This window comes from Monodelphis domestica, chromosome 3, assembly GCF_027887165.1.
Source record: "Monodelphis domestica isolate mMonDom1 chromosome 3, mMonDom1.pri, whole genome shotgun sequence".
Classification (NCBI taxonomy): Eukaryota; Metazoa; Chordata; class Mammalia; order Didelphimorphia; family Didelphidae; genus Monodelphis; species Monodelphis domestica.
Genome location: NC_077229.1, coordinates 324409006 through 324432601, shown reverse-complemented (window position 1 = coordinate 324432601; position 23596 = coordinate 324409006). Strand labels below are relative to the sequence as shown.

Below are 23596 nucleotides of genomic sequence, written 5' to 3'. Positions count from 1 at the left end.
AAACAAAAATGAGAAAGGTAATTTAAAAATTGCTGTAAATCTCCATTCAAAATCTGGCTTGCCTTTTTTTCAGTAGACCAACATGATAACCAGAATGTAGAGAATATCTGGATTCCATGTTTCAGCAACCCCAATCACAAATGGCTGAAAATATTTAAAGAAGTTATAAGGTCTAATTATTAATATTTTAATGACTAAGTGTGACTATAAAGAGACTAATTGTGTTTGTTAATTGTTAATGAACAAACCAGAACTATGTTTATTCAAATATTGACCATAGGCCTGTGAATCTTAAAATTTCTCAACTCTACCTTGGAACATTATCTTAAGGTTATGGTTAAGGCTATTCCCATTTAAACAATGGAGGTACTTGATCAGGAATGTATTGGGAACTTTACCTTACTCCACCCATACTTAGGCACACCTTAGGGGAAGATGAAGTTGTAAACTCCTTAGTGAACAATGAAGGTACTTAACCCATACTTATAGTGAGGCAAAAGCCCTTAAGCTAGGTCTAGCTTTAGATCTAATACAAAAGGGTGTTAAGTACCCATGAAGGTCAAATTAATCACTAAAAGGTCAAGCAAAGAAAAGGCAAGCTTAACAAAAGAAGTGTGAAGTTTTAGTCTACCCAGAGAAGGTGATTAACAAAAGAAGATGTGAATTAAGAATCATCAGTCTTCTGGAAAACATGTATTGTGATTGGTAGATGTGAAAATTTAGGGGAGGTGACATAGGAGAAAATTCTCTTTAAAAGGAGGTCAGGAACTAAGGGCTGGGATCTCTCGGTAAGGTCTCTTGGTGGCTGAACTTAGTTGAGCTTCCTGAGGGAAACTGGAGGGTCTCTCTGAACACTAGAGCTTGCTTGGAACAAGATCTTGTGGTGAGTGATAAAAGACTGACTAGTCTCTCTTAAGGCTCAGGCCTAGGCCAAACAGGCCTAGGCCATTTTGGCCTAGGCCCTTCATACTATATTTCTCTTATTCTCTCTCCTTTTTCTTTAATTCCTTCATTTGTATTAATTAAAATCTCCATAAAACCCAGCTAACTTGGGTATTTCATATTTGGGGAATTTTTCCCATGGCAACCACTTTATTTTTAATATAAAATCAAGACACTAAAATTTATCTTTACCAGTGTGGCCAAAACCTTACAGTTTGGCCATTTATACATTTTCACAGTCACAGTTTATGACAACCACCCTTTTGTCTGCAACACCCCTAAAAAAATAGTTTAGAAAGTAAAAAATATAGGTACATACTGAAAAAATAATTATTTAGAACTATCATAATAAGACATTTATTATATAACTTTTCTTTGAAAATACATTTTCAAATAAGGATACTTTATTTTTATCATCATCTACTTTATCTTAACTTTTACAATTATTCTGAACTTCCCATTATAGCTTTACCATTTATAGATACTGAGATTATGATTATATGCTGCTCATGAGTAGATAGATTTGGTAGGGAGAGGGAAGATAGTGTGGCCTTTATTGCCCTCAATATGGTTGGTATATCTAAATAAGTATTCATCCCTTCAAAGTAGTTACTCTGAAAGCCAATAAATTATTCTAATAACGCTGTCCTTATTCAACACATTTTTGGAATGCCTTTTTGAATTGTCTTTAGAGACACTCTTAGAAAATTAATCTCATTGCTTTGTACTCACAACTTGTCTTTTGACCAAAACATGGTCTTAGTCAGTTTGAACATTATTCACCTGATTTGAGTCAGAATGACTTTTGACTCTTTTCAGAAATCAAACCTACCCTCAAAGGATGAAGATCATTAAAAGTAGTCAGTGAACAGCCACTCATGGACTATGAAGGCAATTCCAAAAGAGGTGAATAGTTATTTAGATGTTCTGGTTTGGTTGTGAAGAGTCATATCACTTTATAGTCACACTTTTTATGTTTTGTATTAGTTTCTACTTAGCTTTTTTAATAGTTTCTAGAGAAATTAAAATATCTTCCAACAATTCTCTATTACTTTCTGTAGCTTTTCTCTGAAAGTTCTAATATTTTTACCATAAGCCTGAGTTATCTCAGCTATAACTCCATTGGGTTACAAGGGTCATCCCTGTAGAAAGCTTGAGAAGATTTTTGGTAAAATGTTTCAAAGACCAACAAATGAATAGAAAAAGACGCTGAAAGTGGTCATACAATAAAAGTGAAGAAGAAACAATGGAGAGCTATTTGCTCCATGGATTTCCTGGTGATGTCAGAAAAAAGTATGAAAGACTCCCAGCATGTTGAGTAGATTCCTTCTGGCAATTTCTGGGAGGGCTTGCATAGGGATGGGCATACATGAATAGGTTTAATCTGCATCCTTAGTGGAACCATCTACATTGATAAGACCTCATATCTATTTCAGTATGAGATGAGAAAGTGATCCTCTTATGTGTAGAGAGGTTGACAATCACCTCTAATTCTGGCTACTGGGGAGGCTGAGCCTGGTGCATCACTTGAGATAGGAAATTCTAAGCTGTAGGCTAAGCTGAATAGATATCTGCATTAAGCCTGACACCTCTAAACAGTGAATTCCTGGGAATGGTAGGCCTCCTCTTTGCTTAAGGTGGGGAAAATAGCCCAGGGCAGAAATAGAACAGATAAAAGCTGTGTGCCTGTCAGTAGTGGAATTCAGACTATGAGTAGCCATTACTTTCAACCTGGGAGAGAGATAGGAAGAGATAGTCTCAAAAAAAAAGTATAATGCCTGAATTTTTAAAAAACATACCAAAACATGGTTTTCAGAGAGTATGGAATTTTAAATTAACTTTTCTTGACTTTTTGTATCAATTATTTTCATATCACATAATTTATATTTCCTGCTTATTCTATCTTTTGATTTTACTCTACTATTTCTTGCTGTCTCATGGCTTTGTTGGTTTCTTTTTTGTTTATTTTAATTGTCAAGAAGTCTATTTCTTGAAAAAGGTTGACTATTTTCTGTCTTAATGTATTTATTCCCCTTCCAGTTCCTTCATCAGGAGCTTCTATTTCATTCTTTAAGCTTTCACAAAATTTCTTCTAGGTATATTTATAGGCCTTGTAGAAAATTCATTTTTCCTTTGAGTTTCTGCTTACCAATTTTTTTATGGAATTCTGCTCTCCTTTTGGGGCAATCTCTATTTCTACAATCATTTTTTAAAAAAATAGTAGTCAGTGTTTTCTTTGATATACTCATTTCCTCAATTGTAGTTGCTAATTTAGGTTCTTATGTTATGGCCAGGTTATACCCCCTCACTGCACTTTTAGGTGGAATGAATGGCCCAGTTTGGTCATGTTCTTGTTTCCTGAGCTTACATCTTACCTCAAGGGTTAAGCATCCCCAGTTCTCTGAGATTTAAGAGTGCTAAACATTTGAGCTCCTCTTTGGTTTCCCAGGACAGCATGAAGACTTCAGAGCCCTAGGTCTAAGTGCTGCTAGTCACACTTGTTGGCACATGCTAGATATCATAGCCACCAGCACTTCCAGGATCCTCACCCTTTCTCAGGTGTTTCTCAGTTACTGTTGCTTTAGGACATAGTGCCTTGCATTGCTCTGGCCCTCTCTGGTTCTACTAGGAGGCTGTCTTACACTAGCACTGCCTTTGTTGCTCCCTTTTGCTCTTGGGTTTTTGATTGACCTTTTATGTAGTTCAAGGATGGAAGAAGTCATGTATTGTCACATTGGATCTCTTGATAATTATTCAGCATGGTGTGAATTTCAGGGCTTTACTGGAGTTTTTATGGGGGAATATGGTAGTACACCTCCTAGGCAGCCATCTGGGAAAGACATCTAATAGTTGTTTTCTTTATCATTCTTCTAAACTTTCCTGCACCATTTAACACTGCTAACCACTCTTTCCTCCTGTATACTTTTGGCTCCTACCTGTCTGATCACTTCCCAGTCTCGTTTGTTAGCTCCTCAAACACATCCTATCCCCTAATTGTGGGTATTCCCCAGAACACAGCCCTCTTCTATTCTCTCTGTTTCCCTAGCAGCATCAATAATTGTAATTATCATTTTTAAATTAGATGGCTCCCAAATCAATATACCTAGCCCCAGTCTTTCTCCTGAACTCAAGGCATGCATTCCTACTGGTTGTGGAATATTTCAGGATAGATTTTATGTAGGCATCTAAGACTGAAAACATCCAAAACTGAACTTATACCCCCTCCCCACACACACACAGAATGCACATGCACACAAGAAAACCATTCCCACTAACTTCCCAGACTTTCCTACTTCTATGCAGGGTGCCACTATCCTTCTAGGCACTCAGGCACACAATCCTGCTTCCCCACTCTCACCTAATAGCTCCAGTCAACACACTTATCATTCCTCCACAATATCTCACAGATTCCTTCCATTTTTGTTACATGATCACTATCTTAGTTTAGGCCATCATCACCTCTCTCCAGGACTGATGCAGTAGCCTTATAATTGGTCTCTCTATCTCAAATCTCTCCTCATTTCATCCATCCCAGATTTAGCATGCATAAGCATCAAAGATATTCCTAAAGTGAAGTCCTGACCTCATTCCCCAACTCAGTAAACTCAGTCATCTCTGCTTCCTCTTGGGTTAAATATGATTCACTGATCAAATACCTCATAGTTATTTAGCACCTCTGCTACCACGTGCCAGCTACTTTGTTAAGCACTAGGAAGTCAAAGGCAAGAAGGTACTGGAGTATATACCCAGCTTTTGAAGCCTATCGCAACCTCACTGCCCAACCTGTCTTTCCAGCACTCTCTGGTCTAGTCAGACTGGCCTTAGAAATCCTTGTCCTGATAGACTTGTTTCCTTCACACTGGTTATCTCTCATCCCTGAAATATACTCCCTCCTCACCTTTAGGGGGAGTCAGGTACAGTGGATGGAGCACTGAGCCTGGAGTCAGAAAGATCTGGCCTTAGACACTTACTAGTGATGTGACTCTGGGTAAGTCACTTAACCTTTGCCTCAGTTTCTCCAGCTGTGAAGTGGGAGTAATAATAATAATACCTACCTCCTAGGGTTGATGTGAGCATTGTGATATTTAAAATGGTTGAGGTCTTAAACTGTAGTGAGTTAAAATGGTGGAAGATATAAATTGTGATAGATATAAGAGAGGGTGAGTAAATTTGACCGCAGAAATATGTTTCACTACAGTGTCTTGGTTTTAAAATCAAATATAAGGTGATCGCCAGGGAAATATTCCCAATTATTCAAATACCCAAGTCAATTGGGTTTTATAGAGATTTTAATTAACTATACAATGAGTAATCAAAGAAAGATAGGGAGAGTAAGAAAGGAATAAGTATGAAGGGCCTCAAGCCAATATGGCCTAGACCTGAGTCTTAAGAGAGAAATCAGTCAGTTTTTTAACACTCACCACAAGGTCTGACTAAACAAGGATTCTAGTGACACCAGGCCAGCTCCATCTCAGCTGACTTCACCAGAGAGCCTTCCAGCCAGAGACTGTTCCAAAAGGCCTCTCTCCAGAGCCTCCAGAGGGATAGAGTCCCCTTAGAGGAGCTCCAGGGAGACCTCCTTAGAGATTGTCCTCCAAGAGCTTCCCTTCTCCAGAGCCTCTCTCAAGAGATTCTTGCCAAGCAGTCCTCATCAGAGATCCTCCAAAAGGATATCTCTTCAAGAGATTCTGCTTTTTCTTATATAGGGGTTTTTCTCTCATGTCACCTCCCCTAAGTCCCTACATCTACCAATCACTGTAGACGCTTTCCAAAGGACTGCCCATCTGAATTCCTGCTAAGTCGACAAATCTCCTCAGTAAGTCTGAACCAGTGAAAACACAGCTGAGTCAACTAATCTCATTAAGACAAAGCTTGCCCGACCCTTTTAGGTACCTAGCATCCCATTGTATCAATTCTAAAAACAGGCCTAGCTCAAAGAACTCCTTTCCCCACCATAAGCATGGATCCAAGTACTTTCTTTGTTTAGCAAGGAGTTTTCTCCCCTAAAGCAGTCTTAAGTACGGGTGGAGTAGAGGTCCTCCCATTTCTGATCCTAGCGAGTTCTCACATCAAAATGGGGAATGTTTCTCAGCAGGGAATTTGTTCCAATTAAGAATTCCCCGATGGGGAAATTTTTAACATTCACAAGTCTGAGAGATTTCAAGATTTACAGCATCAAATGAGATTATATTAGTAAAGCACTTGGTCTGGCATATAGTAAACACTTAATAAATCCCATCTTTCCTCTCTTCCTTCTCCTTGTAGAATCTCTCGTTTCTTTCAAAACTTTATTTAGGGGCCGCCTTATCCCTGAATACTTTTCTGGTTCCCTATCTACCCCCACTAACTGCTCATGCTGTGGCTCTTTCTGCCCTATTTTTATTTTTTGCTTTGTATAGAATTTATTTTGCATATCCCTTTGTTTAATATTATCTTCCCCTAGTAATCTTATATACTCCTTGAGAGCAGAAACTGTTTAATTTCTGTTTATATCATTTGAGCATAGCACACATGCCTATTTCTCTGTTCCTATCTTTAAAGTCAGGAGCAACTCTAAATTTATCATTTCAGTCCATGTTTGCCACTTGTACATTTTAGTGGCCCATTGATCTCCAGGTATCCTGCAGAATCATTACTTCTATTTTACTTACACTTTCACTTAAACTTTTAAAAAGCTATTTACTATTTTTCAAAAATTATTGAAGCTTTCTGCTTTCTACCTGGAAAACAATTTTGAGAAATAATTTCATTTTCTCTGTTATTTCTATTTCTCTTATTTCTGGGCTTTCACTTAGTTTAACCAATATCAATTTTTCATTTTTTATCCCTCTTGGGGAGGAGCAATTTAAAATCTTTGAAGATTCTCTGAAGTTTCTATATTCATTTTGGCTTATTGGTTTTCAATGCCTCTGTGCTATTCTTTTTAAAAATTTCCTTATGCTTTTTAAAAAAGTTTAATTTATTTAGAAGATTTTTCCATGATTACATGAATCATGTTCTTTCCATCCCCCTTCTTCCATTCCCCTTTCATAGCCAATAAGCACTTCCACTGAGTTTTATATGTGTTATTGATCAAAACCTATTTCCATATTATTAATTACGCTAGGGTGATCATTTAGCATCTACATCCCCAGTCATATCCCCACCGCACCATGTTATCAAGCAGTTGTTTTTCTTCTGCATTTCTACTCCCACAGTTCTTCCTCTGGATGTGGATAGCGTTCTTTCTCATAAGTCTCTCAGAATTGTCCTGGATCATTGCATTGCTGTTAGTAGAGAAGTCCATTATGTTTGATTGTGGCACAATGTATTCTCTGTGTATAAGATTCTCCTGGTTCTCCTCCTTTCACTCTGCATCAATCCCTGGAGGTCGTTCCAGTTCACATGGAATTCCTCCACTTCATTGTTTCATTGAGCACAATAGTATGCCATCACCAACAGATACCACAATTTGTTCAGCCATTCCCCAATTAAAGGACATCCTCTCATTTTCCAATTTTTTGCCACCACAAAGAGCACAGCTATAATTATTTTTGTACAAGTCTTTTTCCTTATTATCTCTTTGGGGTACAAACCCAGCAGTGGTATGGCTGGATCAAAGGGCAGGCAGTCTTTTAACACCCTTTGGGCATAGTTACAAATTGCCTTCCAAAATGGTTGGATCAATTCAGAACTCCACCAGCAATGCATTAATGATGTCCCAATTCTCTCCAACATTTATTATTTTCCTTTGCTGTTATATTAGCCAGTCTGTTAGGTGTGAGGTGGCATCTCGGAGTGGTTTTGATTTGCATTTCTCTGATTATAGGTGATTAAGAACATTTTTTCATGTACTTATTGATAGTTTTGATTTCTTTATCTGAAAATTGCCTATCCATGTCCCTTGCCCATTTATCAATTGGTAATGGCTTGATTTTTTGTACAATTGATTAAGCTCCTTATAAATTTAAGTAATTAGATCTTTGTCGTCAGGTTTTTGTTATAAAGAATTTTTCCTGATCTGTTGCTTCTCTTCTAATTTTGGTTATATTGGTTTTGTTTATACAAAAACTTTATAATTTAAGGTAAATAAAATTAGTCATTTTACATTTTATAATATTCTCTTTCTCTTGCTTGGTCTTAAAATCTTTCCTTTCCCATAGATTTGACAGGTACACTATTCTGTGTTCACCTATTTTATTTATGGTTTCCTTCTTTATATTCAAGTCATTCACCCATTCTCAGTTTATCTTGGTGTAGAGTGTGAGATGTTGATCTAAATCTAATCTCTCCCATACTGTCTTCTAATTTTCCCAGCAGTTTTTGTCAAATAGTGGGTTTTTGTCCCCAAAGCTGAGATCTTTGGGATTATTATGCAAGGATAATTTAGGGTTGTTACCTAATCTAAGTTTGATTTCTGGTCGCCAGGGGATATTGCAAATAAAATATCCAAGTCAGTTTGGAAATCTATGTTGGTTTAATCAATATATAGGGAAGAAATCAAGGAGAAAAGAGATGGAAAGGTATAGGATTTCTCCCTCCTGCCCTGTGCGAGGCGAGTTCAAAGTCCTCCGCCACAAGATCCTTGAAGATTAGAGACTTTCTCTAAGAGGATAGTGTTTGGAAGGTAAAGGAGGGAAATCAGCCTAAACCCCGAGAGAGAGCTCAGAGAAGAGCCTCACCTGAACTAGGTTACTAGGCTTCCTCCAGTAGGGTATCAAGGAAAACTCACCACTAAACCCAGACAATAGTAGACGCCATGCCAAGATGCCGACACGCTCAGCAAGCTGCCACCAGCCACCTCTCTGCCATCAAAGAGGCCAAAGAGAAGTGAAGCGAAATATATAGACAGTTTTACATTACTTTCCTGCGTCTCACTTGTACCAATGGTAGCTTAGCTTGACTTAGGACAGCCCAGGGGTCTGTCATATGTTTCTGATTTGTCATTTGCTAGCACATGTCTGTCATAGGCCATCATCCTAAATACTTAATCCTTAAGTATGGGTGTAGACATTCCTGATTTTGTTAGACTAAGTAGGGTGGAGTAATCTAAAGTTCACAATCATACACTATCTTGCTGAGGTAATTTACCCCAAGTTTATTCCACTGATCCTCCCTTCTTTTTCTTAGCTAGTACAAGATTGTTTTGATGGTCACTGCTTTATAGTAAAGTTTAATATCTGGTACCGGTAGGCCCCCATCCTTCACATTTTTTTCATCATTTCCCTTGATATTCTTGACCTTTTGTTATGATTTTTTCTAATTCAGTAAAAAAGTTTCTTTGTAATTTAATAGGTATGGCATGTCATTTTTCTAATGTTAGCTCATCCTACCCATGAGCAATTAATGCTTTTTCCAATTATTTAGATCTAGTTTTAATTGTGTGGAAATGTTTTGTAGTTGTGTTCATATAGTTCCTGTGTTTGTCTTGGCAAATAGTTTCCTAAATATTTTATTTTATCTAGGGTGATCTTAAATGAGATTTCTCTTTCTAACTCTTGCTGCTGAGATGTGTTGGAAATATATAGTAATGCTGATGATTTATGTGGGTTTATTTTGTATCCTGCAACTTTGCTAAAGTTGTTGATTATTTCTACTACTTTTTTAGTTGATTCTTTAGGATTTTTTAAGTAGACCATCAAATCATCTGCTAAGAGTGATAACTTGGTCTCCTTATTGCCAATTTTAATACCTTCAATTTCTTTTTCTTCTTTGATTGCTACTGTTAGTGTTTCTAGTACAATGTTAAATAATAGAGGTGATAATGGGCATCTGTAATAAGTAGTAATAAGGGACTATATTGATTGGTAATTGATAACTAACAGATCAGGCTGTTACCTATTTTCTTCCTCCCTTCCTCCCTTTTCCTCCCTCCCTTCAGCCTCCCTTTCTATCCCCTCCCCCTTCCTTCTTCTTCTCTCTTCTTCTAAATCAACTCGGGGTGAATTTATGATGTTTCAAATATTTTTTTTTCTTCTCTATCTTAAATAAAATGGTTTATTGGGGAAGAGAGGGAAGGATAAGGAAATGGAAGGAAAGAGGATTTGGGGGGTTTCTCTATCACTAGGATGAGTCTTAGATTGGAGGATGGTGGAATATAGTTCAATTGGGAGAAATGGCTGATAGGTCTGGAAGTTCAGTCACTATCACAACAGAGCAAGTCAGAGAGAGAGATATCTGGACTTTTGTCCTTCCTTCTTCAGTCTCCAAAATCAAGAGAGAACAACTCCTTCTTCCCTCTTTCAAGCCACAAAAATTCAGCCTTCAGTTGGTCTGGCTTCCAACTGCCTTTCCCGGTCACATTCCAAATAGAACACTCTCGTTTGAATGACAGGTCATCAGTCTCAGCTGCTCCAAACTCTTGTTGCATGCTTTCCCATTTTCTCTCTTCCACACATCCTTGTTTCACTTCTGATCTTATTGGGAAGGTTTCTAATTTATCCCCATTGTAGATTATTCTTGCTGATGGTTTTAGATATATATACTCTTTATTATTCTTAGGAAAAGACCTTCTATTCCTATACTTTCTAGTGTTTTTCCATAGGAATGAGTGTTGTATTTTCTCAAAGGCTTTTTGGGCATCTATTAACGTGATTTCTGTTGCTTTGGTTGTTGATATGGTCAAGTATGGTTTTAGTATTAAACCATCCTTGCATTCCTAGTATAAATCCCACCTGATCATAGTGAATAATCCTTGAGATCACTTGCTGAAATCTTTTTGCCAGTATTCTATTTAAGATTTTTGCATCTAGAGGAATTCCAGGTAAACATGGTTGCAGCTTAGATGCAGGAATCTACCTCTCCTCAATGCCTACAATTATAGACTACCTCAAAAGGACAAAAAAATTGAATTCTTATGTATGAAGGGACTACAGAGGAAATAGCAGAAAAGTACCTTCCAATAAATGCATCCAAACCTTCCAAAAACAATGGAAATTGTCCACAAGCTCTTCAAGAATTGAAATTGGAGCTTATCAAAAATATGGAAGAATATTGGCAAGAAAACTGGGAAATAATTCAAAAAGAAAATAGTTTAAAAGACAGGAACTCTCAACTGGAGAAAGCAGCCCAGAAATCAAATGAAATGATAAATTAATTAGAGACCAAAATTAAACAGTAGAAGCCATGAAAAGTAGGATAGACCAAACCAAAAGGAAAATCAAAAGCTTTTAGCCAAAAATCAAAAGATTATGGTGGAAAACCTGTCTTTAAAGAACAGAATTGGGCAATTAGAAGCCAATGATCTCACAAAACAGCAAGAATTAATAAATCAAAATCAAAAGATTGACAAAATAGAAGGAAACATGAAATATCTCACTGAGAAGATGACTGACCAAGAAAACCAAAAAGAGACAATTTGAGAATCACTGGTCTACCCGAAAACCCAGAAATAAACCGAAACCTTGACATCATATTACAAAAAAGTTATCCAAGAAAACTGCTCTGATGTTCTTGAACAAGAGGGCAAAATAGACATTGAAAGAGTTCATAGAACATCCTGTACACTAAATCCTCAAAAGACAACTCCCCGGAATGTAATTGCCAAATTTAAGAGCTTCTAAGCTAAGGAAAATTTTACAAGAAGCCAAAAAGAGACAATTCAGATATCAAGGAGCACCAATCAGGATCACACAAGATCTGGCAGCTTCTACAGTAAAGGCCTGCAAGGCTTGGAATATGATATTCAGGAAGTCAAGAGAATTGGGTCTTCAACTAAGGATCACCTACCCAACAAAACTGACTATATACTTCCATTGGAAAGTGTGGGCATTCAACAAAATAGAAGATTAACAAGTATTTGTAAAGAAAAGACCAGAACTAAGTGGAAAGTTTGATATTGAAACAGAAAGATCAAGAGAAACATGAAAAGGTAAATAAAAAAAGAGAGAGGAAAGGGGGAAAATGTTTTTCTTTATCCAAATTTTCTTCTTTAAGGGCTTCAGTAAGATTAAATTGTTTATATTACTATTTGGAAAAATGATGTTTGTAACTCAAAAATATTCACTATTATAGTAATTAGAAGAATTATTCATAGGTAAAGATTGGGATAATAAGTGGTCTAAGATGATATGCAAAATAAAAAAGAGAAAGGGAGTAGGGAATAGAAGATGGCACTAACAGAAACTTGAAGGAATAAGATAAATAGGATAAGCTATATCACACAAAGAGGCACATAGTAAGGGAAGGGGAAGAATACTATTATAAGAAGGAGAGGAAGAGAGTGCTACTAGGAAATATGTAAACCTTACTCTCAGTGAAATCAATTCTGAGAGAGAAGAGCATCTAGATCCATTGGGGCATAGAATTCTATCTTACCATACAGGGAAAGTGAAAAGGGAAAAACTAAGGGGGGGGGGTTTGGGGCAGGAGTACAATAAAGGAGGGAAAAGGGGAGGGGGGGAGGAAACTTAATAAACACTAAAAAAATAAGGCAACAAAAAGGGAGGGGCAGAAAGGGAAGTATAATAAGGATGGGGATTAGGGGGACTGATTAAAAGCAAACCATTGGTTTAAAAAGATATAGTGAAAGAAGAAAGGGAAGAACTAGGAGAGGTTATCAAAATGTTGGGGAATACAGAGGTAGTTATCATAACTCTGAATGTGAATGGAATGAACTCACCATAAAACAAAAGCAAATAGCAGAGTGGATTAGAAACCAAAATCCTACTATATGTTGTCTACAAGAAACACATATGAGGCCGATAGTATAATAAATAATAATAAGGGACTATATTGATTGGTAATTGATAACTAACAGATCATCCAGTTATCCTATTTCTTCTATCTTTCCCTCCTCCCTCTTCCTCCTTCCTCCTTCTTTCAGCCTCCCTTTTCCTCCCCTCCCTTCTTCCTTCTTCTTCTTCTCTCTTCTTCTAAATCAACTCAGGGGTGAGTTTATGATGTTTCAAATGAAATACTCTTTCTATTCTTTATCTTATGTAAGGGGTTTATTTGGGGAAGATAGGAAAGGATAAAGAATGGAGGTAAGAGGGTTGGGGATTTCACTATCACTAGGATGAGCCTTAGATTGGAGGATGTTGGAATATAGTTCAATTGAGAGAAATAGGTGATAGGTCTGGAAGTTCAGTCACTATCATCAACAGAGAAAGTCAGAGAGATATCTGGACTTTTGTCCTTCTTTCTTCTGCCTTCAAAGTCACAAGACTTCCTTCAGCTTAAGTCTCCAAAGACCAAGAGAGGAAAAACTAGCCTTCTTCCCTCAGACAAGCCACATAGGGTCTACCAAGCAGTTGGGTTGCCCGGTAACATTCCAAATAAAACTCTCTCGTTTGACTGCAGGTCATCACTCAGCTACTGCTTCTGCCTTTTTGCATGCTTCCCAATTTCTCTCTTCCACAATATATTCCTTTATTATATATATATAATATATTATATATAGACACTCACAGAATAAAGATAAAAGGCTAGAGCAAGATCTATAGGGCATCAACTGAGAAAAAGAAGGCAGGAGTCACAGTCATATCAGACAAAGCCAAAGTAAAAAATAAATCTGATCAAAAGAGACAGGGAAGTGTGATAGAGACATGAAGAGAGAGAGGTTTTGTAGGACTTGTGGGCCAAGATGCAAGGACCAAGGCTGGAAAACTAGCTGTCAATTGAAAGAAGGTTCCAAACGAATGTTCCCAGGAGTGGCAGTTGGGGTTTTGCTGGCCACACTGAGAAGAGAAACTTGGCTTTTGGACTTTGTCTCAGTCTCTCTGACTCTGGGTAGTTGAAGCTGACAAGAAAAAGAAACTTGGCTTTTGGGTTGGTGCTCTATTTGAGAGTTGAACTGGCCAGGAGAAACTGAGAGACTTTGAACTTTGTTTTTCTTTCTGGGGTTGAGCTGAGAGACCTTGATGATTTTGTGAGAAAGAAGAAAGAAGATTTAAAAGGCTGTTATCCTCCATCTCCCTAACTGTCTAAGAGTCACAGTTTGTGACTGGACTACTTTCTCAATCCTTCATTTAGATTAGGGAAATCCTCATCCCTCTTACCTCAGTTTCCCATCCTGTTATCTCAATAAATCCCTTGACTGAGAAAGCAACTAGAGAATCTTTATAGTTCACTCAGGAGGGAAGTTGAAATAGAAGAAGTAAATTGAAAGAAAACTATTACTGATTGAAACAGAATAATAAAATGGATGGTAAACTTTCTTTACTTGAAATAGAGTAAGGAAACTGAGGGAAACTCATTACTTCTAGAAATAGAGAGGTAAACTGAGGGAAACCCTGTTTATTCTTGCAATGACTGCTGTTCTCCAGCTTTGACTAGAGAGGGCTGCTACAAGAACCTGAGGCTGCTTATTCATAATGGAGGTAGGAATGAGAGATGCTAAGGGATGCTGATACACAGAGATACTGGTACACAGAGGGTGCTACTCTGGGGGATGCTTTGGGGGTTGCTCTGGGGTTCTGCCTATTGATCCCTACTGATGGCTGATGGATCAATCTATTTCCTAACCTCCTTCCTACCTCACTCCCTCCCTTAACCAACCCTCTTCCTCCTGCCACCCTCATCTCCCAATCTTCTTGAAGCCCTTTGCTTCTTCCCTCCCTCCTGAGTGAACTATAAAGATACTCTAGTTGCTTTCTCAGTCAAGGGGTTTATTGGGATAACAGGATGGGAAACTGAGGTAAGAGGGATGAGGATTTCCCTAATCTAAATGAAGGATTGAGAAAGTAGTCCAGTCACAAACTGTGACTCTTAGACAGTTAGGGAGATGGAGGACAACAGCCTTTTAAATCTTCTTTCTTCTTTCTCACAAAATCATCAAGGTCTCTCAGCTCAACCCCAGAAAGAAAAACAAAGTTCAAAGTCTCTCAGTTTCTCCTGGCCAGTTCAACTCTCAAATAGAGCACCAACCCAAAAGCCAAGTTTCTTTTTCTTGTCAGCTTCAACTACCCAGAGTCAGAGAGACTGAGTGAGACAAAGTCCAAAAGCCAAGTTTCTCTTCTCAGTGTGGCCAGCAAAACCCCAACTGCCACTCCTGGGAACATTCGTTTGGAACCTTCTTTCAATTGACAGCTAGTTTTCCAGCCTTGGTCCTTGTATCTTGGCCCACAAGTCCTGCAAAACCTCTCTTTTCATGTCTCTTATCACAGAAGGTAATTACATCCTGATAAAAGGCAGTATGGACAATGAGGAAATATCAGTACTCAAAATGTATGCATGAAATAGTATAGTATCTAAATTTCTACAGGAGAAACTAGTGGAGTTGAAGGAGGAAATAGATAGTAAAACTATACTAGTTGGAGACCTGAACCTTCCTCTATCAGATCTAGATACAAGAAACAAGTAATAATTTCATTGAAGAAAATGACAATTTTGAGACATCCTTTCAAAATCTACAGGATGCAGCCAAAGCAGTACTCAGGGGAAAATTTATATCCTTGAGTTCATATATGAACAAATTAGGGAGGGCAGAGGTCAAAGAACTGGGCATGCAAATCAAAACTTGAAAGGGAACAAATTAAAAATTCCTAGATAAAAACTAAATTAGAGATCCTAAAAACTAAAGGAGAAATTAATAAAATTGAAAGTGAAAGAACTATTGAATTAACAAATAAGGCTAGAAGCTGGTACTTTGAAAAAACAAATAAAATAGATAAAGTACTGATCAATCTAATAAAAAAAGAAAAGAAGAAAACCAAATTAACAGTATCCAAGATGAAAAGGGAGACCTTACTTCTAATGATGAGGAAATTAAGGCAATCATTAAAAACTATTTTGCCCAATTATATGGCAGTCTAGGTGATATGGATGAATATTTACAAAAATGTAAATTGCCTAGAATAACAGAAGAAGAAATAGAATACTTAAATAACCCCATATCAGAAAAAAGAAATTGAACATGCCATTAAAGAACTCCCTAAGGGGGGCAGCTGGGTAGCACAGTGTGTTGAGAGCTAGGCCTAGAGACGGGAGGTCCTAGGTTCAAATCTGACCTCAGACACTTCCCAGTTGTGTGACCCTGGGCAAGTCACTTGACCCCCATTGCCTAGCCCTTACCACTCTTCTGCCTTGGAGCCAATACACAGTATTGACTCCAAGATGGAAGGTAAGGGTTTAAAAAAAAAAAAAAGAACTCCCTAAGAAAAAATCCCCAGGGCCTGATGGATTCACAAGTGAATTCTATCAAATATTCAAAGAACAACTAATCCCAATACTATACAAACTATTTGACATAATTTGCAAAGGAGTTCTACCAAATTCCTTTTATGACACAAATATGATACTGATTCCAAAACCAGGCAGGTCAGACACAGAGAAAGAAAACTATAGATCAATCTCCTTAATGAACATAGATGCAAGCATTTAAAATAGATTATTGGAAAAAGACTACAGCAAGTGATCATGAGAGTCATTCATTATGATCAGGTGAGATTTATACCAGGAATGCAAGGATTGTTTAATATTAGGAAAACCATCCACATAATTGACCATATCAACAAGCAAACTGACAAAAATCACATGATTATCTCAATAGATGCAGAAAAAGCCTTTGAGAAAATACAACACTCATTCCTATTGAAAACACTAGAAAGTATAGGAATAGAAGGGCCTTTCCTAAGTATAATAAATAGTATATATCTAAAACCATCAGCAAGTATCATCTGCCATGGGGATAAATTAGAAGCCTTCCCAATAAGATCAGGAGTGAAACAAGGATGCCCATTATCACCTCTATTATTTAACATTGTACTAGAAACACTAGCCATAGGAATTAGTGAAGAAAAAGAAATTGAAGGTATTAAAATAGGTAATGAGGAGACCAAGCTATCACTCTTTGCAAATGATTTGATGGTCTACTTAAAGAATCCTAGAGAATCCATCAAAAAGCTAGTGGAAATAATCAACAACTTTAGAAAGTTGCAAGATACAAAATAAGTCATCAGTATTTCTATATATTTCCAATACATCTCAGCAACAAGAATTGGAAAGAGCAATTCCATTTAAAATCACCCTAGACAATATAAAATACTTAGGAATCTATCTGCCAAGACAAACACAGGAACTATTTGAACACAACTACAAAACACAATCCACACAATTAAAACTAGATCTAAATAATTGGAAAAACATTAATTACTCATGGGTAGGATGAACTAACATTATAAAAATGACAATCCTAACCAAACTAATTTACTTATTTAGTGCCATACCCATTAAACTACCAAGAATCTTTTTTACTGAATTAGAAAAAAACTATAGCCAAGTTCATTTGGAAGAACAAAAAATCAAGAATATCAAGGGAAATGTTGAAAAAAAATGTGGAAGAAGGTGACCTAGCAGTACCGTACCTCAAACTATACTATAAAGTAGTGGTCATCAAAACAATATGGTACTGGCTAAGAGACAGAAGAGAGGATCAGTGGAATAGACTTGGGGTAAGTGACCTTAGCAAGACAGTCTATGATAAGCCCAGAGATCCCAACTTTGGGGACAAAAATTCACTGTTTGACAAAAACTGCTGGGAAAATTGGAAGATAGCATGGGAGAGATTAAGCTTCGATCAGCATCTAATACCCTACACCAAGATAAACTGAGAATGAGTGAATGACAAATAGTAGTAGTCTCTCGGAAACAGAGGATGACGATTGTCTTTGTGCGTTTTCATCTTTGGTGTATAGATGAGTGTGCACAAAGACACTTGTGAGTGAAGGAGATTTAAGTGGAAAAGTCAATGCACAGAGACAGTCCCACTCTCTCGGCGTTGGAAGCCTGTGTCCAGTGGCACGAAAAATCATTACACCTGGAGACTTCCTCAGCTGCATTGGATGGCCGTGTTGTCCTTTGTGCTCCAACACGCCCTAAGCACTCCACAGTGCTTTGCTGCGTCGCCATCTCAGCCATTGAACCTTCTTATTGGTTTCTTCCATCTGTTCGGCCGAAGCAGTCTTCACATGCTGGGTGAGCAAAACCCTGGTTCACCAGGGGTCCACCATGACCCAATGGCTACCCTCACAAGGTTTAGCCAGCCTGTTGAAGCTGTTGCCCGGGGTGTGGCCGCTGCCGTGTGCTAGCAGCTACTGGGAGCCACAAGTGAGAGCTGGGTGTCAGGTGAGGGTCAGAGGCTGGAGAGCTGCCCTAGGAGGGCACGACAAGCCCTCCATACCAGAGATACTACCCCTCCCTGAGCACCCCATACACCCCGAATGACAAATATAAAGAATGAAACTATAAGTAAATTAGATGAACACAGAATAGCTTATCTGCCAGATCTTTGGGAAAGGAAAGATTTTTAAGACCAAGGAAGAGTTAGAAAAAATTACAAAATGTAAAATAAATAATTTCGATTACATTAAATTAAAAAGGTTTTGTACAAACAAAACCAATGCAACTAAAATTAGAAGGAAAGCAACAAATTGGGGAAAATATTTGTAAACAAAAAATTCTGACAAAAGTCTAATTACTCAAATTTATAAGGAGCTTAATTGTTCAAAAAATCAAGCCATTCCCCAGTTGATAAATGGGCAAGGGACATGAATTGACAATTTTCAGATAAAGAAATCCAAAGTATCAATAAACAAATGAAAAAATGTTCTAAATCTCTTGTAATCAGAGAAATGCAAATCAAAACAACTCTGAGGTACCACCTCACACCTAGAAGATTGACTAATATTACAGCAAAGGAAAGTAATAAATGTTGGAGGGGATTTAGCAAAATTGGGACATTTATGAATGCATTGCTGGTGGAGTTGTGAATTGATCCAAACGTTCTGGAAGGTAATTTGGAACTATTCCAAAAGGGCACTAAAAGACCAACTACCCTTTGATCCATCCATACCACTGCTGGGTTTGTACCCCAAAGAGATAATAAGGAAAAAAGACTTGTATAAGAATATTCATAGTTGTCCTTTGTGGTGGCAAAAAAAATTAGAAAATGAGGGGATGCCCGTCAATTGGGGAATGACTGAACAAATTGTGGTATCTGTTGGTGATGGAATACTATTGTTGCTCAAAGAAACAATGAAGTGGAGGAATTCCGTGTGAATTGGAATGACCTCCAAGAATTGATGCAGAGTGAAAGGAGCAGAATCAGGAGAACATTGTACACAGAGACTGTTACATCTTGGTACAATCAAATGTAATGGACTTCTCTACTAGCAGCAATACAATGATCCAGGAAATTTCTGAAGGACTTATGAGAAAGAACACTATCCACATTCAGAGGAAAATCTGTGGGAGTAGAAATGAAGAAGAAAAACAACTGCTTGATCACATGTATCAATGGGGATATGATTGGGGTTATAAACCCTAAATGATCACCCCAGTGCAAATATCAATAATATGGTAATAGGTCTTGAACAAAGACACATGTAAAACCATATGGTATGTTTTTGTATATACTCCAATGTGTCAACATTCTTCCTAAATTGTGGTATACTTAACACATCACATGTGTTTTGACCATGGCCTTCCTCATTCTGGGCACCATGTCTCCCAATGAAACCTTAGATTTCATTAACTTCTGGTTGCCATGTCATACTATTCTCATGTATTGTGCTTTAGTCTACCAAAACACCCAGATCTATTTTTAATTCTTCAGTCTTGTATTTAAGTTGATATTTAAACAGCAGTGTAGGACATTCATTCCAATGAAATTTTATCCTACTTGATTCAGCTCTTTCTTCCATACTGTTGAAATGTTTTTGTAACCTGTCTTGGATAGCCTCCTTATCCCCCCTATTCCATGTCTGAAAATTTGAAAAGCATGATATCTTTGTCCAAATCATTGATTATTGGGCACTGTCCTAGAGACCACTCTCCAAATTCACAAACCTACTAATTTTCTTGGTCTTATTCATCCAATTCCAAATCAATGTAACTATACTACAATTCTCAGTTTGTTCACAAATATAACATGAGAAACTTTGTTAAATCTTTTGTTTACATTTATGTGTCTATCATATACCAACTTAGTTAAGCTCTCAAAAAAGGGGATAAAATTTTTCTAACTTTAAGTGATCATCATTTCCATTTCCAAATGATTGTAAACTTTTCTCTTAACAATGTGTTAGAATTTTATCAGGAATCAAAATGAAACCCTTATTTTCTAGACAATATCCTCTTCCTTTTTTGAAAATTGAAGTTACAATTCAATTCAATACCATAAACATTTACATGTGCCAACTATATGCCAAGTATTGTACTGTGAGGTGCTAAGCATATAAAGATAAAAATGCTCTCAAATATGTGATTTTTCTGAACAGAACATTTATCCTTCTCTGTCCTATGGCATCTCTACCATTCTCCAAAAATTTTTTCCAAGATCTCCAAGAGTAGTTCATCAGAATAGATGAGAAAATCTTCCTCCCTCCCTTCATTGCAGAAGTATGGGATTTTGGATGTGGAAAATTATTTGAAGACTTATTTGAAGTTTTGATTAATTTTACTGAACTTTTTTTTTCTTTTTTCTGTTAGAATGTCTGGTTGACAGGGGGGAGAGGATGATATTCCAAAATGAAGATGATTTTTAAAAGTCATCAGTTAAAAATTTAAAAGAAAAAAGAATGACTTAGCAATAACATTCACTAGTCTTTTCTTGGCATGCTAGGACAATGGTGTCGAGTTTAAAAAGAAACAGAGGCCAACTAAAGAACCCTGAGAATACTTTTTTTTAAACCCTTTCCTTCTGTCTTAGAATTGATGGGTTCCAAGTCAGAAGAGCTTTTATGTTTAGAAATTGAGATTAAGTGACTTACACACAGCTAGAAAGTGTCTAAATCTAGATTTTGAACCTTAGACTTTTCATCTCATGAAGATTCTTATTGATTTAATTTCGAAATGGAATATTATCTGTGTTTTATTCTATTTTATTTACTTTAAATAATCTCCAATTACATTTTAATCTTATTCAGACTGCATTCAAGAATACCATGTGCTGCATGTTTGATACTTCTGGTCTAGGATATATTTTGTGTCATCAAGGACCACTCAAGCTCTCTTACCATCTGTTAAAAAATTCACTTTTGTATCTTTGTTAACATACTAGCTCTAGAACTAGGGACAAGTCACTTCTACTCTGTGAGTTTCATTTTTCTCATTTAAGATGAGATAATAATAAGCTATAACTTCTGAATAGTGGTGTTTTCAGGCTCAAATGAGATAATAGATAAAAAATGACTATTTAGTAGTATTGACAGAGAAAAGAGAAGCAAGTCAGAAGTTGGGTTTTTCAGTCTTCTCACTGGCCTGTTCCTTCTCTTATCCACTTCTACTCCTTTATAGCCAACAAAAGTCCATTTTCCTTAGCATTGATTGGGAGCTTCTTGGCTCTGAGTCTCCAGACACTCTTCTCATAAGACTGTGATGTTCTTTTTTTTTCCTTCTCAGTTACTTGCTATTTCTTCTATCTTCCATACATTTCTTCCCAAAAAAAAAAGTTAAATTCTTGAGTTCCCTGTATATGTATATTCTCCTTCACTCTGCCATATGCTTTGTTTCTTTTTCTTCCTCTGAAAAGCTTTCTGTTAGTGTCCTCAAATGTGGGAAACAGCTTGAGGATAAAGTATGGAGTGCTGATCTTAGAATCAGAAGGACCTCGATTCTAGTTATGCCTCTGATCCACACTGGCCGTATGACCCTGGTTTGATATGCCAGTGCTATAAATTGTATGGAAAGTGCTTCCTTGCATCCATAACAGGAATGCCCTGATCCAGTACCAATGATGGTGGCAGGCCTTGTCACTCCCCTTCCTGCCTGCAACAATCCTTCCTATCCCTTTGGGCTAAATTGTCTTGGTAGAAATTTAAATCATTGTCTTGTCCTTTTACTTTATTTTTAGAACTCTTACCTTCAGTCCTGGTAATGATCGTAATTCAGAAGAGCAGCAAGAGCTAGGCAGACATGGTTAAGTGACTTGGTCAGGGTCACACAATTGGGAAGTGTCTTATGTCCTCCTGACCTCAGTTGAACCCAGGACCTCCCAGCTCCAGGCCTGGTGCTCTATCCACCACACTACCCAACTGCCCTTCATCCTTTTACTTTGTTTTCTGTTCTCCTAAAACCTAGGATATGTTGGATCATGTCCAGCTTTTCAGCCTATTTCTATCAAAAATTTTCAGGTAAGGTAAACTTTCTCTATCCTGTGCTGCCTTCTTTTCATTTCTACTACAGCTATCAGTGCCTCCATGAATCAGATGATGATGATAAATAACACTGATATCTTCACAACAAAGATGAGAAGCAGGTGCTATTATCTCTGTATTAGAGCTAAGGAAACTAAGGCAGACAGAGGCTAAGTGACTTGACCAGGGGCACATAGCAAGTGTCTGAGGCCAGATTTGAATGTCTTCCTGACTCCAGGGCCAGGGTTTTATCCACTGTGCTACTAGATACAAAATAGCAGTATGTCTCATTATTAAACCGAACCAAATATGTATATTAGGAAAATTAGAGGAAAAGACCCTTGACACTTTGGAGCTATTGAAACTTTGGCAGATGGTAGTATAGAAAAGTATCATATTTGTATTTATACTTTACTGAAGGAGCAGGGTTAATATAGTCTCAATTATCAGGCTTCCTAGCATGTACCACTTTACTTCATCCTTTAGGGAGACTGGCTAAGTTGAGTAGAAAGAGTCAAGAGAATGAGTGGGGGAAAATAACAAAGTGGCTATCAGCGAGTTACTGATCATCTTAAGGACAATTGTTCCTTTTAACTTTGTATTACTGGGGTTCTGCTGCTTATTAATATTAATCACATTCCTTCACCTCACATTCCCTTCCTCCCCACCACCTTTAACAAGGGCATTTGACAAAATCTCCGTGATATATTAATCATTTCTTTCAAAGTGTCTTACATTTACCACCTTGTGGTCTTGCTGGATAGGTGCTAGGTAGTAAGTAGCATTGCTATTTCAGGGAAAATGTTCTCTGAAGACCTAGTTGAAGCTCAGTTGGGAAGCAAGTATTTCACTTATTAATTAGATTTGTCAAATACGTGTGTGTGTGTGTGTGTGTGTGTGTGTGTGTGTGTGTGTGTGTGTGTGTGTTTAATTTAAATCTCATGTTTCTGTGTGTTCTTTTTAAGGTTTTAAAAGTCCTCTCACTGGAGCACCACCACAATATTTGCAGAGACTTTCTCAACTGGCCATATTAGAATATGATACTATTCGTCAGGAAACAAGCAGAAGGTTTAAAAAAGAGAAGAAACGAGAGCTGCCAGACTGCTGACATATATTGTTTGGGGTGATACTGCTTTCTTCACTTGTGTCGTGTGTGTGTGTGTGTGTGTGTGTGCGCGTGCGCGCACTCACGTGTGCGTGTGTGTTTTGGTGTGGGTTATTTTTTCTTGCAGTCATGCATAATATGATGTTCAATGATTTACCTAAAAATGGAAGTGTAAATAGAAAATAAATATTTTATATGTTTATATACTGAACAGTATGTGAAATATTTGTGAACATTACAAGGAGTCATTTAAATTTATAGCTCTTGGGAAAATATTCATAGCAGAAAATTTGTCTATCTCATGACATAAACATTCACTATACTTTGTGTGCTTTCTATCAGTAATGCCTTTAAATATGGACTATTAGTATGGATGTATTTGTAAGCATTATATTTAGTGCATGGTTTTATAAGGGAAATTATCCTTTGGCTACACATACCACCTCTCTCTAGGCTCACTCCTCCAACTCACACTGACATTGGCACATTGGATACC

General features: G+C 37.3%; 1 protein-coding gene across 3 annotated transcripts in view; it reads left to right on the top strand.

The window, feature by feature from the left end:
- C3H8orf89 (chromosome 3 C8orf89 homolog) overlaps nucleotides 1–23311 on the top strand; it is a 61945-nt gene extending 38634 nt beyond the window's left edge. For all 3 annotated transcript variants that reach the window (XM_016431466.2, XM_007486970.2, XM_007486971.2), the window contains one exon: nucleotides 22961–23311. In XM_016431466.2, coding sequence (XP_016286952.1) covers nucleotides 22961–23103 — 143 coding nt within the window. In that variant the 3' untranslated portion in view covers nucleotides 23104–23311. The remainder of the gene's footprint in view (nucleotides 1–22960) is intronic.
- Nucleotides 23312–23596: the final 285 nt, after the last annotated feature.